Source organism: Rhyacophila brunnea, unplaced genomic scaffold, assembly GCF_057557595.1.
Source record: "Rhyacophila brunnea isolate RB1 unplaced genomic scaffold, BYU_Rbru_1.0 scaffold_5, whole genome shotgun sequence".
In the NCBI taxonomy this organism is placed as follows: domain Eukaryota; kingdom Metazoa; phylum Arthropoda; class Insecta; order Trichoptera; family Rhyacophilidae; genus Rhyacophila; species Rhyacophila brunnea.
The window spans coordinates 13,791,332-13,809,448 of NW_028233170.1; the positions used below are offsets into that span (position 1 = coordinate 13,791,332).

Here is an 18,117-nt window from a genome sequence, read left to right on the forward strand (position 1 = left end):
TCATTTTTAAATATATATTACACTAATTACATAACTGTAAAAATTTCAATCGCCTTACAAGAAGTTGTAAATAATAATGCTGGAGCAAGAAATATTTATTGATTGATAGTTTAGAATATTTTTATTTTATATAGCGGGAAGTTATCCGGAAAAAATGTGCCAAATATTTCAAAATAATATGTCTTTTACAGCAATTGAAATTTTTGCAAATAACATCTTGCGGTCTTTAGTCAAATTATATCAGAACTCTTTCATTTGGTCCACTGAAACTATTGAAAAAAAATATTGTATGTATTTTGTTAGTAGGCTTGCAATAATTGGAGCAAAGACAATATAAATAAATGTACAACAATGTGTTCAGGATAACAAAATACTAATAATATGTTGAATTTTATACATATTTTATACCTCTAAGGGCCAAAGCACACTAGAAGCAACGCGCATGGCATAGGTGGCACGTCTAGTGTGCTTTTGACCTAAAATAATATTTTATTAAAATTATAAGTAACATAAAATAATTTATGGTAAAATTGTATTGTTAATGTTTTGTCAATAATAATATAAGTTGTAAATAATATTTTTTTATATTCATAGGTAGTGGAATAATTAATTATATTGAAATATTTTTATTACGAGATGTACTTATTATTAATATAAATTTTCATTAAGTATAAAATAATGAATTTTTTAAATTAGGTTTAGTACATCTATTTCAATCAAAATTAAATTATTATTTAAATAGAAATCATAAACCTAGTTTTATTTTTAAATACTCTGCCTGTCATAATATATATAACATTACGTCCATACAAGAAACATATACATTAAAAGTATCCTTATCTAAAAAGAATTAGGTAATTAATATAGTAGGAGAAAAGTAACTTAGAGATACGCCAATATGAAAATATATGAGATACCATTACATTGTGTTTGTGTGTGGTTGTTCTTTTTTCTTCTCTTTTTTTAACACTACAACATGCCATGAAGTCCAATGACATTGGTGTAGTAAAACAATAGTTATTTAGAATAGAAGAAACATTCGAAAACAACTAGGCTTTGAGAAAATCACATAAATACATTGTGACCTCACCGAGAATTGAATGAATTAAGTGGATGAAAGGCCTGTGACTTACGAACTCAACTACGAGGGCCGCTTCTGTATTTAAATAAAATTAAATATAACTAACTACCAGGAATCAATTACTATAATTTTACTGATGGCGTACCTCTGATGTATGGTATTAGTATATAACAACAGGTTAATGCGCAGATGTTGTATGTTTTGAATTGAATTTGAATGATTCAAATTATTGAAAATTTAAGCCTAGTCCAGTCCAATTATACAATGGTTTGTAAACTTTTGCCGCCCCACAAATACACGTGCACATACATTAAATTTGTTTGAAATTCAACTCACTTCCACATTTGCAAACATTGCAATCAAATTAAATACAGTTTGGGCAATCTGTATCGTACAATTTGCACGATTTAATCAAAACAACATACCACAAGACCACTCATGAAACCTTTTTTACCAAATATGGCCGTACTTGCCTGTTTGTCAGTAAATTTGTATATATTTTCCAAATGCTGTGGAATACAAAAAACTACACTATCACATTTTAAATGTTTTTATACTAATAATTGGAAACAGGTTTTATAAAATGTTTATTTGTTTACGGGCAAACATATGTTGAACTGGACTATGCATAAGGGCTTAGAACTAATGATTAGCACTAAGTCTTAGCACTAAACAAACCCTAAGTCTAAAGGAATATATTATTATTACGTATTTTAATGAAACAATGCCTTCTGAAATATTGAATATATGACGAACATTTTGAGAATAATAACTCAATTTATGTAAAAACTGGATAAATTTTACTATATCTGAGCACTAATCCGTCAATACATATATATATAATTGTATTAAAACTGAATTAGAATATGAATATAATTTTTTTAGCATCGTTATGAAATCACAGTATAAAGTCAAAGTAGGATACATTCTTCTAGTCAGTCATCGATGACATTATTGTTTACAATTCTTCCTTCACCTTGGCCAACATTAATTTGTAGTAGCTCGGCAGTCTTTATGTGTCCTGTGATCATCAAATAAATTAGATTAGGGACATAATAAATGCAACCCTGATTACTATGGGGTAATTTAATACATTAGACTGTTTTATGTCTCTCCCGTGGGCGCACATCAGTGACAAAGGGGTAAGGTAAGCCACTAGCGGATCTAGTAGTGACCCAGGAGTGGCCCCATTCAATTCGAGAATGTAAGAACGTAAGTCACAAAAAACACAAAAGTACAATGTCTAATGGAGGAGAAACCCTTAGTTTGCTCAATGTATAGGAAGTTGCTAGATGCAGTGATCATTTTTAGTACCATTTTTTGTCAGGGACAATATGCTAAAACGTGTCTAATTTTATTTAAAATCACAACAGTGAAAAACAGGGCGAGAAACCCACCTTTTTGGTGAAATAATATTTACAATATTGGTTTTTTCAAGATATTTCATAAGGTTAGCGCTAAAAAATAATTGAGGCCATTAGCCGAAGTCGATAACCTACATATTCTGCCATTTTGAGATAACCGTCAAACACATTTATAACTTTCTTTTTGCAAACATAATGACATTTTGGGTATATTCCATACCTATTGACCGCTAAAATGATAAAGTGATAGATATTATCAAACTTAGGCAGTGATGTCCCTTGACAAAATGCCCTATTTTTTATACAATATTTTTCATCATCCATGCTCGTGTTGTTTCTGGTCACCAAGGACATCGAAGGGCAACGAAAGTAAACTAGACATTGCGAACTCGACAAAAAAAGTACAGTACTGTTAAACCTTTTATATTAATTAATACATTTTGTTTCCAACCAGTGAGCTGATTTTTTAAAAGGAAAGGTATCTTCGTTATTAAGTAGGTACTGAGCTTACGTAGTTATTTCTACATATACCAAATGATTCTCCTCGATTTGCCACCCCCAAGCGACGCTCAATCTGCCTACCCCCACGGAACGTCACTGAACTTAGGGTAGGTTTGTATCAAAGTATTAGCACTTATTGTAACAATTACAATCAACTTATTGTAATTGTTACAATAAGTGCCAATACTTTGATACAAACCTACCCTTAGTTTGATAACATTTATCACTTTAGCGGTCCATAAGTACAGAATAGACCCACTTATCCTCATTAAAATTAGTAAATAATTATGTTTAAAGTTAGTTATGTAATATAAAAAATGGCAGCTCAATAAACCTTCGGCTTAATTCTATTTAAATACCAAACAGAGTCAGATTTGATATTTTATTAAATTTATGGAAAAGTATTTACAAAGTCAGAATCAAGAAATTATTAAATGGAGTAAAAATGGAGTTTACCAACTTTAAAATTAATAGTCTCAATTGCTTCGTAAGCAATCTTCGCCATTGACACACATAGCAAATGTTGATATGTAAGTACACAAAATATGTAATAATGAAATTATAAATAGGTAGGTACCGTATTTCAATGCGACATCGTGTGGGGAAAATTTGCAATTGGGGGGATTGGGGTGGGCGCCGTTGAGTAGTAGCCAGCGGACGAGGGTATCATGACCATGGCGAGCCGCCACATGCAGTGCAGTTAATCCGTTGCTCTTTCCTTGATTTATAGGGCACCCTGAAATTATACAAAAAAAACTCTAATTAGTTCAGTAATGTGTTATGATTATGTAGGTAATAACAAGTTATTTGACAGGTCACTTAATATTCAAAAATTGTTATCAATAATGAAAAATGTATTTACACAATGTTATAATGCCTGTACATGTTTATGGATTTACTGGCAACAAAATCGAACTACCGCAACAATAACTGTTTACAGACAAAAGTGCCAACTGTCTCGCCATTCTCATTTTTCAAGAGTTAGTGAACGTTGATACCGGCCTTTCTCCGTCGAGGAGAATGGTGAAGGCCGTATCACTAGCAGGCCAGAAGCGGGGTGGAATGAGAGAAACGCGGATGTATGCTGTAGAGGCTGGTGTTTATTATATTGTCGCAGTTAGGTACAGGGTACTGTCGTTGGCGGTTGTAGACGCGGTTTTTGCTGGCTATTGGCTTCACTGTTGAAGGCTACTTTTCTCGGCTGAAGGCTGAAGATGGTTATGCTTGGGGTCCGAGGCAAGAGAGTTATCGGTAGACTGCGTCTGTTTTGGCGGGAGGGTGGACGAATTTGAATTTTGGGATTTTCAGTGGAGGTAGTAGGTTCAGTAGGCTCCGCTCGGCCGGGGGTTGCAAGAGCCGCGAAGAGTGGACGTAGGCTGTGGTTTTATGGGAAAGTTGATGGTTCGGTCCGTCCTTTGAGGTGGTCTCCTGTGGGAGACTTCCATCTGGTATCAACGTGTTTGTTGTCATTGTGTAATGGCTATTTGACAGGTTTGGACAAGTTGTAAAAATTGATAAACGTCAAAATGATCTGCGCTTTGTTGGTTGGCCACTATATTTTTAATCTGCGTGTGCGGATATCGTGCAAGGTGCAACTATCACGTGAAAATTCAGAAGCCGCTAAACACTCTTGATCCATGCATGCAGTCTGGCAACGTGCACAATTATACGTGTTTACACTTGCATGTTCTTGTTATGTTCGCAATAATACGTACTGCCAGCAGTAAATCCATGCACGTGTAAACGGGTGAATGGCTATCTAGTAATAAACGGGCTGTCAAAACTATCAAACTTCACGCTTACATGGTATGTTTATAGCTGGTTATCTACTCATTGTGACAGAATGTCTTTTTACACGGCCTGCAAATTGGCAAATAGATGTCATAGTAGATGTGTGAAGTTCTCTTCAAAAGAGCTTGCAATGCTAAGTCACTAGTAGCTAATGTCATATGTGGACCAGTGGTCTCTTTTTAATGCTTCAATTTAAATACATTTAGGTTCTATCTCTATAGAAGAAGGTTTTCGACATCTATAGATTAATCAGTCCAATTCGGAAGGGATTATAAGAAAATCCCTGTCTTGCAATGTGAAAGTCAATCTTTAGTACCACAGTGACTTCGAATTGTTGTCACTACTGTCGAAATATTGAAAAATTGCTTTTCGAAAGGTAAGTAGTTGTGAATCTTAGAAACAGTAATCCAGCACTATTTTATTTAGCACTGAAAATAACTGCTGCTGTGGAAAACATAATAAGTTTTTGTGTACCTACATACAAAAGTGTGCAATGTGTGATAATAGATTTAACTTATTTCACCGTATCTGAGGAGCATCCTGAGAGAATCGAAACTCGTAGTCTTGTTGGTCACGATGGCAAATGTGCAGATGTAGAGTGGAGTATCTCCCTGGGTCGTACATATTTTGACATCGGCTCCTTAAAAGAAAACACAGTGTGAATAGGATGGTGTAACAAATCAACAAGATCCCCAATGTCCAGGTGAAACACATGAACCTCCATATCGTGGTGATAGAAGAGTTGATGGTGGTTTCTCCTGATCACTGGATTTTGTAATTATTCATAATTGGTCTTGGTGTATTTAATTCTAAGCTATTTTCATTTAAAACAAAGTGATTTACCGTGTCGAGAAAAACTAGTTTTAACGCTTTATACCAAAAGTGTATTTGTAATCTAGATGCCTATTCAAAAATAATATATCTGGCAAGAAAACATTAAGTTGACGATACTGTTCCTGTCAACTCCTTAATCCATATAATCACATGTACCTATTAATGATCTCGAAGATAAAAAAAAACACAGTATGCACATCCTCTTTCCAAAAAAAGTAGAAAGGAATTTCGACTGTCTATTAGAAATGATAATATTATATTATTATGAGTACACATACCATTCTTGAGCATATAGCATATCAACTCGTCACAGCTTTGCATACAAACGCGCTGAAAATATAACAAACGATTAATTAAATAAACTAAGATATTAATTGTAATACTAAAAACTCATTTAAAAATAAAAAGTTATTATTTTCATATGAATGTATGTAATTTGAATATTTCGATGGCTCAGTTCCATGGTGCAACAACTAGGAATTAGTAGTTTTGAGTAATGGCTGATCAAAGTTTTGACTCACCTGAAATGACTAAACTTGTAGAAAAGTGATAAAAACATTGGCCCTATGAGGGCAACTAATAATTTTTTCGAGTTGTAATTTTGTGGAACTGAAGAGGAGCGATATACGAATATAATGGCTAACATAACTCAAAACTTGAAATTTTTGATTTATTTGTACTATGGAACTGAGCCATCGATTTTTGCCAGATTTGTATCCCATCAAACACTAATAAGCATAAAGAAACAACATTTTTTTCTTGGAGTAGTAATAATGGATCATTTGGGAATACGATCCCTTTACAGAATATTGAAAACGGTGATGTAGTATTTTAGAATTACTTATTCAACATGAAATCAACTTGGTTACCGGCACACGTTGTCAGAACTATAGAATTACATTAACAATACAATAACGCAGAACTTGCGTGTTGTTAATTATTGTCAAGTAATATTTGGAGCTTACCAAAAATGGAGTATATCCATTTGGAGGCATTGGGCGATTCATGAATGAGGGAAACGTAGATATAATTTTCACACACCGGCGGACATTCTTGGGATTCTGGTAGCACCTCTGAAAAAAGAATTCATATTAAAACTCTGTCAAAAGATGCCCCTAGTGCCACACAAAAATTTAAAAATACACCTAACTAGTAGAAGCAGTTAATCTCAGAGTAATGATATATAGAGCGCCAATTTTTTGGAAAAATGAAGCTGTGTTTCTTGCGTATAACGCACAGTCGAACCTCAATTTTATTATTATCAACTTAACTATGAAACATTATGCCAGCATGTTGCTTTTCAGTACGGCTACCAAATTTAAACACAACATAGCAAACCATGTGTTCTACTAAAATAACTAAAAATAATTACCACTAACTCTATATTTAACACAAAAACAATAAATTTCAGCAACACGTGTTGCTCGCAGTTTTTAAATGAATGTAATCAGTCAAATCCATATTTACCGGCGACGTTTTCAAAAAAATTTAATTCAGCAGTATAAATTCTATCTTATTCTAACGCATAGAGCAGAGATATAAGCATGCCAAATGCTTACTCACTCGCACCTATGGTTCGTTTTTGTTCACGCCTTGCAGTTAATTCAATAAATGGTCATCATGTTCTTGAGTTATACCCCATTTACACGTCTATGGATTTACTGCTGTCAGTAGGTACGTATTATCGCGGACTTAACAAGAAAATACACGTCATGTAAACACGTATTATCATTAGGTATAAGATGCAAGATTGCATGCATCGATCAAAAAGTTCAGTAGCTTCTGAATAATTTACTTACCAATAATTTTCACAACCTATCAAATAGTAAAAGCACCATACAATGACAACAACGCGTCTCACTTACGCTTGAAGAGAAAGACAGCAGTATTACGTCTAAGCAGTTATTATCGCGATAGTTTAATTTACACACTAAATTGGTGCCAGTAAATCCATGCACGTGAACAGGCGCTATTAACTTTAATTGGCATACTATGATAATACGCAATGATGGACATAAAAAGGAAACACGTAAGCCCGAAATGATTTTCTTTATTGTTATTAATATTAACCATGCCCTTGCTCTTTCCTACAATTGATTGGGTGAGAGATGAATCGTCCAAAATTTCATTAGTCTAAGCGGTTTTTTGACTATGGGGCATCCACATAATTTTGGGTATTTTTTATCCCCCCCCCATCGTCACATTTCGTCACATAACCTTTTACCCCCCTATCTATATTACGTCACATTTTTGACACCAACCAAAAACTTTTTTTTTTAAAATACCTATTTATCCTCCCCAATATTGTGTCTTCAGATCAGATTTATATTTTTTGTTATTTTGTGACGTCAAAATTTCTGTGAAAGAGCATGGCGTCATAATATTTGGAGGGGTTCCAATATCCAAATTTTACAAAATAAGACCTTTTATGTTTGTTTAAATTTTTGGTTATAGTGCAGCAGATGACTGCATGACCATTTATCATTTTTTTGGCGGAAACACTTTATCCCACGTGGACAATTATATTAAATACATTTTTCTGTCGGGGGGAGATGCTTTTCAATCCAATAATAATTCTTAATTTAGTTTGATATTTGTATACATTTCGATGCATCATTATCACACACTAAGGTTGGGTTAGGTTATGCGTCGATGACATTGAGCTATTTTACAAGCTGCTTGTCGGCGAGTTTAAAAGCGGGCGAGTCATCTAGTGCGATTGTGATGATGACACACAAAACTTTCCACTCGCTCAGAAGCTAACAAGCTAGCGAGTTAAAACCGACATTTTTGGTACTATTTTGACAGGACGTATTGAGTAGTTCGTTTTTTACCGGGAGGTTGCCACTATCGCTCTACTGCGCAGACGTATATCGGCCCACACGCCAGCGTGTAGCGTATAAAGTAGCCCGGCATTCAATTTTTCTCGGTAGATTGTTTACAATCTGCTTGTTAGCTTGTTCGATGATGACACTGGGCGAGTTTACAAGCAGATTGTAAATTCGCCAACAAGCAGCTTGTAAAGTAACTCAATGTCATCGAGCCATTAGATTAGGTAGAGACATGCTGCCAGGCGATCTAGATCTGCGAGAGTGAGAGCGCAGTTTAGGTAGAAACGAGGGTGTGAGAGACACGCTGCCAGGCGAACGACACGTGTCGTTCGCCGCGACCTAGATCTGCGAGAGTGAGGCGCAGTATAGGTAGAAACGAAGGTGTGAGGGACACGCTGCCAGGCGAACTAACTAACTCGTTCGCCGCGAACTAGATCTGAGAGAGTGAGAGCGCAGTATAGGAAGAAACGAGGGTGTAAGGACGCGAAACACAAAAGACACAATTGACCTAATCTGTCCGAACAAATCACTATCCGTAATTGACCTAATCTGAAAGAGTCCCTATTAAGTGACTCATTTCTCATGTCTTCAATGCACAGAACAATGGCTACCATTTTCCGGACTTTTCGGAGCCCATAGACTAGTATTATTTTATTATAGCCCATGCCTACTATTAAAACATTCGTATTGATAAAAATTGTTAAAAAAACATTAATCCGTAAATATATCATTATCTTATGACGCGATCTGTAACCTGAATGGTTGAAATAAACTTATTTCATTTACAGGCGTGACAGAAATGGTTTGACATTTTGAATCGTGATTCGATTTGAAATCCATATTATGCAAAATATATTTTTTTCTTATTTTATTAAAACTCAAACTCGAGACTGAATGTTTTTTTTCTTCTAAACATTTAAATGCTACGTTGATTATATAAAAATAAGAATAGCTACCAGCTATTATTAATACAATTAAAATACCTACTCAAACACACACAAAATAATGTAAAAATAATACATACGGCTGACGCGTTATGCAGGTCCATTAAAAGTTTCTTTTCGTCCGTTTGAAGAATATCAGAAATTTGTCGTTTTTTGCAGCATATTTCAGGTTTTCTGATCTTTAGTATGTCCACAATTTCAGTGAGGAGATAAATTAGTATTATCACGATGAAAGAAATAAAAAATATTTTTTCAAATGCTAAATTCGATAAAAAATCGTATACATTGGTTTTCCTGAAAATTGAAAATAACATTATTGATGAAATTGCATTCGAGGTATCAGTTGTTTTATTTATTGTTACTCAATTCAGTATGTTAAATATACATACCATTCCACCGTGACCATGTTAATATAGTTTTCATATAGAGAAAAAGTTTTCTCGCCTTGCTGATTAATCATGTTTACCGCCATTGTAACACATACCTATTCAAACACAAACCATAGACACGAAGTTCTTATAAATTGGAATGGCTACTGAGTGAATTATTTTTAGAATCCTATCTCCCGAAAAATAGCTGATAATTAAAAATAATAATGTAGAAGACGACATAATCTTGATGAGAGGGACGTCGAATAAAGAAGAAATCCATGCCAAGAAAAAAAGACAAACTTTATCAAAAGTTTTATTTCTAAATCCTAAAACCCTTTTCAAGCAAGATTAGATTCCTCTTTGAAAAGACAACATAATATTTTAATGAGCGATTACATAATAAAATAAATAAATGAATAATTTTGTACCTAGTGATTTTTCAAAGCAGGTAATGCATAATTTCATTGCGCAAACATAATTATACGTAGGTACCTACTTAATTTATTATTACCTACCTATGATAAAATAATTTATAAACACACGATGGATTATTTTTAAATAATATGAATAAATATATTATTAATATTTATGAGGTTTATTAATATTTTTAAAAAAGTGTAATATTATCAAATGCTTATCAGTCGCATTCGCATACTCTGTATTATGTACATATACAATCAGCTGATCAGTGTTGCCAATCGTACTATAGTTATAGTATTTGTACTATAGTTTTGGTCCGCGTACTATGTACAATATAAAACAGGTATAGTACGCCCAAAATACTATAATTTTGAATATCGGAAAAAATATGTAAAAAGTACTGAAATTTCGAGATTTCCGTTCGATAAATTGGTGCAAAGTACTATAATTTCGCAATATAAGAAAATTTGGAGAACTTGGAAAAAAAATTGCTCAAAAAACGTAAAAAATCTCTTCAAATTTTTTTGAATTCTTCGGTTATCATTTTTGGTCGGAAGAGGTACCTAAATAAAAGGGGGTCTCTCAGTCTTTCGAATTCTCCGTTATTTTTTTCCGAGATACAAATAACTTGTACATTTTCAACAGATGACAACGCGTACTATACCTTTTCCCCAAATACTATAATTTTGGAGGCTCTGTACTATAATTCCACTTTGAAAAGATGGCAACACTGCTCTGCAAATACCAATACTCAATACTGATTACTGGCAGCATTGAACGACAAAAAATTGACGTCTATTCATAACCTTCAATAATTTTTCAATCTTCACCGTAATCATAATAGTTTATATTATATAGTTACAATGTTAAAGAGTCAATTATTATTACGGCGTAATATCCCGGTATATAAAATTACGTGTTCAAGCGCATCAATAGAGAGTTGTCAAAATGAGGTTTCACCAATAATATCCAACAGAAATCCACGAAACCTGGAGAAACTGAGAATTGCCCTGAAACCAGGTGGATATTTTTTAGATAAACCCGGTCGAAGTTTTTGGCATAAGTAAGAAATTATTACATATTTATATTATCTATCTTTACTTCGAAGCAGGATTTCAAGCTCGATGGTCATTATAGTATAATTTCCACATATATATTTTTTTTATTCTGGTATTAAATATGTGAAATATTATCATTTTAACCCTGATGATCCAGCACTGCTGTGCTTACATTCCTATTCTTTTTGCTGAGCATCTTCAGATCTCCTTCGGCGCAGTCCAATCATTTCAGTCTCTGTCAGTCAGGTCCTCTTTTATCCTCATGGGATGTGTTCCTAGCCCACCTTGCTGGCATCTCTATGTTTAGTCTTAGAATGTGAACTATGTTGGGGAAAAAGAACAGAACCATATGTGATCAGCGGCGGCTCGTCTAACATCATGCAAGTGCACTGCACTGCTTGCATTGCTATGAAACATCGTTCAACATCGTAACTTATATTTTTTCTTCATAGGTTTTTAATATTATCGCTCACTTATTGTAATGCAAACCATAAACCGATATGCCCATATTGCCAATCGGCGATAATACAGGCACTATGCACCATATACGTCATCTTCACGGAAATCGTTTGCACCCCGGTAATATATTTTGTTTACTTAAAATGAACCCAAAGCTTAGTATTAACTAAAGCCATTGTAAAACAACTTAAACCGTGCTAATCGTTTACGCCATGCGTAAGTTCCAGAATATCGTGCGCCGACCGGGTAAAATGACATCATATTGTTCTGAGTAGAGAGCAATTACAGATTTGAATTATGGTTTGTTATTATAGACGCTGCGACTTACTGTTCACGCTCAAATTATGATTAGTATAATATTTAGCAATCTCATATGTAAAATACCTGTTAAACTAAATACAATAGAATTCATTATTTTCTAAATTTAAAATGGGTTAGAAATATAATATAATGTCGGTAAGATATTCTGATTTATGTGTACTGCAAATTGTGAAGATAAAAATAATTTTGGTAGCTACTTACCGCATTTCTGGAAAATTAATATTTCATTATCCTGTGTGTTGACTAAACACGAAATGATGTTGGTTATTTATAATAGGTATAGAAAATTATTAATTCATGAATTCTAGTGATAAGCTAATAAATCTTAATATTTCACAAAGTGCAGTTTCATAATAATCATTATTCATACAGTGTACAAATTGCTAAAGATAATTTACTTATGTAGAATAAGATGGCTTACGTTAAAGTATTTAATTTAATTTTAAAGTATTGATCTACTATAAGAAATGCAATCGTTTCTTAAAACTAATCCAATAAAGATTTAAGTAACTCGCAACATGTTTTATAAAAAATATAAAATATTCAGGTAATTTCCCAAATGTCAATAACATTTTGTAAGTTTCCAGCGCACCCTCAAAAATTACAATCCAAAAAATCACCAGCCGCCACTGTATGTGATACTGTCTTCTTTTTCTCATGCCATACCCTATTGGAGGTCGGCCACCATCAGCACGATTTTTCTTTTATGATCTGATACCCAGAACAGTTCGTTGGAGTTGCACTTTGCATACCAATCATAGAGTATGAATAATGTTTGGGAATGTTGGGAATTCAGTAATTTTATAATCTAATCTGGCAGAGGTACTGTAGTTTTCTGGGTTTTATACTATGCAAAACTTCTACGCTACGTCCTATCCCATTCTGCTAAATGTGCCGCAGGTGATGTCATGAGATTTTATAACTTTCTTTTTAGACCAAACCAAACCTAACCTAACTTAACCTACCCCAACCTAATATAATCTTGGTTTGTGATAATGATACATCAAAATCTATTAAATTAAAAATACTATATTAAAAAATTTTCAATTTTCAATTAACAATTACTGGATCGAAAAGCCTATGCGCCGACAGAAAAGGGTATTTATTATAACTGTTTACATGGAATAAACTGTTTTCGTAAAAATAAAATATAAAAGCTCATGACGACATCTGCGGCACAATTACCACCATTCTTTTAAGGCTATACCTCGGTTGAGGCATGGTCTAAAAAGATCGTGGCTAGGCGATGTGCTAATTGCGGGTCGTGGGTGCAAATGACGCATGCCGACCGAAATATAATTTGTCATATAAATCCAACATGCGTCCATTTAATGTTCTGTTTATTGTTTTATTAGTAACAATAATAATATATTCATTGACATATTTTCTTTTTAAAGTTAATGGATAACGTTTTTAGTCATCTTTACACGATTTAAGAATTAATACCCCCGTCGCCATCACGAAACAAATTGACGTATCGACACCTAGACGTTCGCTCTCAGACTGCCAGCGAGTCCAAAATTTCGTCACGCCTATAGTTGAAAATTATTTGCTGTTTCACTGAAGTATCGCCTTAAGGGCGTCAACATTTGTGACCCAGTCAGTTCAAGGAATTTTGAGGATACTTTTATACATTCTTATCTAGTAGACCACAACCCACCGTGATACATCCTGGTTTAGTGTCCATAGCTCCATGCGATTTAAAACTATTAGGAGGAGATAACAGCGGATCATACACAGCTGTCATGTAGTTGAGGTCTCGATTGCTACGGTGGCATCTCATTATGAGAAAGGATCTTCTTGCTCGTGTCCGGAAATTTGTACGTATGCAGTTCGCAGTATCACACTTCACCGTGAAATGTTGTATCCAACCTCTTTCGGTCGTACAGTACTGAGATAAAATACATGTCTAAATAAAACACGGATCTTGTCGGTTTACAGGATGTCAGCGTCAAACAAATTTTAAAAATAGCTGATATATTGGATTATTTGTTAGGGTAGGTTTCCATTCTTGAATTCATGAATTTTGCCAAAATCGGCTATGAAGATTGAATTGATGTCTTAGTGAATCTAATAAAATTGGAGACCGTATAATATACGGTCATCTCTTTCCGATAAGAAAGCTCACAGCGAACTGTGCTACGGTGAAATATTGTAATATGTACAATTTCTTGACACTGATCCCATTTCTCATTGACACCCATGGGAAAGAGTGGAGGTAGGCTGTTAAGATCCGACATAAAAAGTGACGGCATAAAGCCATCTACTATGTGGAGATATTTTAAATATGTACTTTTTTATGAAACATTAACTCTTCACTCGGTCCATTCCATCTATATTGACTCAATCAAAACCTACGGCTCAGGAGTTGAGCGTGTTGATTATTGCTCTTACTTTGGGGGCATCTGATTTAAATATTTTTTTTTTCAGGTTAGAATTGGTTAGAACAAACCGCCACATTACTGCCAGAGTCATCCATTACACCAATGGCTCTGTGATTGAAGCCAGTACCTCTGAATGGGCAATCAAGAAGCAACTGTACCGATTAAAAGATTCTGCAGCTTACATGAACCTTGGAACAGTTTTTGCTCAGAGATGTCTGCAATTTGGAATCACTGAAATGATGTGTAATATTACACCATTTCCAGGTGGCAAGGTTGAAAAATTCCTTAATAATGTTCAAGATGGTGGAGTATCATTACAGGAACCTGAGCAGTACAAAGTTGCTAGACCATGGGACCGTGAAAGACCGGAGAAACCGTGGGAAGTTGAGGAATAATAGTCATTGCTGTTAGGTTTATCATAAGATTTATAAAATACAAATAAATTATGTCGCATAGTAAACATGCTGTTTTATTAAATTAATATTTTTTTCATTTTAGTCTTAAAAGTTCTAGGTAAGCATACAAAGTGGGGTGAATATTTTAAAGCTAATCCTCATGAATGAACACTACCCCTGTAGAGTGAGCTTTATATTGTTCTAATTAATATATTATGTTACACCACACAATAATGTTGAAGACAGAAAATTGTCATTATTTTCAACTTTGGAAACAAAATATAGAGGACTTAAATCATGACCCCCATATTCTGAAGTGGGCCCCCAGGCTAGGATCTTTGGCGGGCCCCCCTACCTATCGCTAAGGGTAAAGGCAGTGTGACACTCAACAGTAGCGTTATCCAAATGGTGTACGTGGTAAAATTAATGCGTACTTTTTTATTATTCATGCATCTATTAGAATTCTCGCATTTAGAGTAGTCGAGTATCGACACAATTAAAAATTGTATTGCATAATCACTTAATTTAAAATATTAATATTATTGTAGTAACATAGTGCCGCAGGCGACTTTTTTACTATTAGAGAAAATTTGTGATGTGTGTTTATCTCGCTTATCTAGTCGACTCGCCACGCTGGGCCACTCCTGAGCCCGGGCTCCCAGGCTAGAGCCCTGCCAGCCTCCCCTTTGTGGGCGCCATGACTTAAATACTTATTTTTATACCCAATAAATTCTGTGCAAATGCGAAAAAAGCGATTACACAGTCCAATTATGAAGTGAAAAAATTTGGCCATTGTTCCTTCGAGCCCTTTACCCAATTTATTTATTCAAACCCATCTTTCGCTGAAACATTTTAAGATGGGGGATACCTAAAATATTATAATTAATCAATTAGCATTACAACGCTGCACTCCACTGTGTTGGAAAGACAATGATTTGGTAAGTAAGTATAGTGTTTATACAACGCTTTCATTTTCTGCATGTGGAGAGAAGTTTTAGTGATGGTTACATAATCTTGAAACAGTAATATTATTATGTAGTTCATAGTTAGTAATGTATGTGAAATTCAATAACAAAATGATGTTTGGCCTTACTGTGGAACAGCCACAAAAGAATCCAATGAATATGGCGGCGTACAAAAGTATGCGATGTAATAGAGGTCGCCAAGCTGATAAAATAGAAATGGGTCAGATATGTCACTCAGTGACTGGATAATTAATGCAGTCTTACAATGGTACCTAAGGGGCAGTAAGCGACCACAGGGACGCCCTAAAACCCCTTGGATCAACGAACTTATCTAGATTGGCAAATATATGTGCCATATAAGAGCCAGGGACTGAAAAGAGCAGAAGGAGATGGGGGAGGGCTTCAGCCGGTAGTGGATTGACCCCGGTTAAATGATTATAATAGGTGCACTATACCGTACCAATTTAAGAATAAGATTTGATGGTTCTATTAAAGTAAGGAAGTGGTATAAGGTATTTCTAAATATTTTATACATAGATTTCTATCGAAGTCTAGATATATTATGATTCACTAGATGCCTACTGACTGAGCGAGCAGCCTTGCATGGTTGCGAGGCAGCTTCGCCATAGAAAATATACGTAAAAGCCTCGCGAGCCAAAATGCTTGGTCAGTCAGTATGCAACTCGCCTGAGACAACCGCACGTGTCGCCTCGCCCGAGCATTGCCACAATCGTCGGTTCACCGATGCTCAAAGGTGCTGCGCGTGGCTGCCTCGCGTGACTTTTATTTTGTTGCAAGCTGGCCTGCGCAGCGATTTTCGTGAAGCAAATGCCCGACCCGTGGCTGCTCGCTCAGTCAGTACGCGCGATTGAATATCATGCCTAATATTATTTTTGTTGGATTTCAAACATGATACTACTAATAGGTACTATACAGTTATTAAAAATGTGTAATACATTTATGCATTATATAATATTTTTAATTTAAGTACAATGATTTACATTATTCAAAATTAGATAGGTATATTATGATCATCACAAAAATCTATTAAAGTATTTTTTTTAAATAATAATATGACATCCATTTCTTGTAAAAATAAAATCTGTTAATACAAACCTCCACCCAGTGGAGGCCCATATAATCCTATTAGGATCGGACATGGTCGAAAAAAAAAAAAAAATTCAAAAACACATACAACAGTATATTTTCAGAATTATTAGTAAACGTCATGTAAGTATGTTGATCTAAAGACAGTTTTAGCTTTACTCATGCTACTCCTTCATAATTTTATCGTAATTTTATTTTGTACGATATAAAAAGGTATAGTACCTACCTACACCCAAGTACTATAATTTTGATATTCGGAATTTTCTTAAAGATTTCATTTCTATATCAGAAAAATACACCAAAAGTAAGTACCATATTTCGATATTTTCGTACCTACCATAATTTGGTACGAATTACTATAATTTTGTTATAGAGGAAAATTTGAAGAGCTCAGAAAAACAAGGGGTAAGGAGTCCGACTCAATGGAAGACGTGAGAGTTCGAGCATCATATATGCGCTTCCGCAGCACCAGCTCATAGGTTGCACGCACACGGGTACTTTTCAGTTTTTCCACATCGAGTCTGACTGTCCTTTTGGGTTTTGGGACTCGTTTGAGGTCTATACGGGATTTCCCAACCAAGAGCTCGTGGTCACTGTGGATGTCTGCACCTCTATATTTCGCCTTGACCAAAATGTGGTCGATCTGGTTTCTTGTATTACCGTCTGGCGATGTCCATGTATATTTGTGGATGGTCTTATGAGGGAAAAGACTACCACCAATCACAAGACCATTCATTGAGGCAAAATCTACCAGACGGGAACCATTATCGTTCATTTGACCAAGGCCATGTTTTCCCAGCACAAAGGGTCCACGCGAGGGGTCAGATCCTACTTTGGCATTTAGATCACCAAGGATAACTGCATGATCACAGCTGGGGATATTTCCAGCGGCTTCCGCCAAACTTTCGTAGAATGTATCCTTATCTGCATCGCTAGCAGCCTCTGTGGGAGCATAGCACTGCAGAAAAGTGATGGAGCCCGACTTGGTCTTGAAAGTAGCATGGAGTAGACGTTCGGAGATAGGTTCCCAGCTGGTGAGGCACTTGCAAGCTTCCTTGGACGTCAGCAATCCGACTCCACTACGTCGCAATGTGGCGTGTCCGGAGTACAATAGACGAAACCCACGAATAAACTTCTCGGCAATGCCAGTGAGTCGACACTCACTGATCCCAAGAACATCTAACTTGTATTGAGAAAGTATTTCTGTTAGATGCTCGGCCTTTCCAGGGACATTTAGAGTATGGATATTGTAGGTTCTGTCATATCCATGATCATTGGGCCTCTCCCGATA

At 35.1% G+C, this 18,117-nt stretch overlaps 2 protein-coding genes across 2 annotated transcripts; one reads left to right on the forward strand and one right to left on the reverse strand.

Moving 5' to 3' along the window:
* Positions 1-2,016: 2,016 nt before the first annotated feature.
* LOC147066066 (uncharacterized) lies at positions 2,017-9,818 on the reverse strand. The gene is made up of 5 exons (XM_085955717.1): positions 9,813-9,818; positions 5,850-5,901; positions 5,261-5,377; positions 3,524-3,682; positions 2,017-2,102 (listed from the first exon to the last, which is right to left on the reverse strand). Exons 1-5 carry the CDS (start codon positions 9,816-9,818, stop codon positions 2,017-2,019), a joined length of 420 nt encoding a protein of 139 aa, XP_085811843.1.
* Positions 9,819-10,900: 1,082 nt separating this feature from the next.
* mRpL18 (mitochondrial ribosomal protein L18) lies at positions 10,901-14,819 on the forward strand. The gene is made up of 2 exons (XM_085955346.1): positions 10,901-11,200; positions 14,406-14,819. Exons 1-2 carry the CDS (start codon positions 11,001-11,003, stop codon positions 14,752-14,754), a joined length of 549 nt encoding a protein of 182 aa, XP_085811472.1. The 5' UTR covers positions 10,901-11,000; the 3' UTR covers positions 14,755-14,819.
* The last annotated feature ends 3,298 nt before the right edge of the window (positions 14,820-18,117 follow it).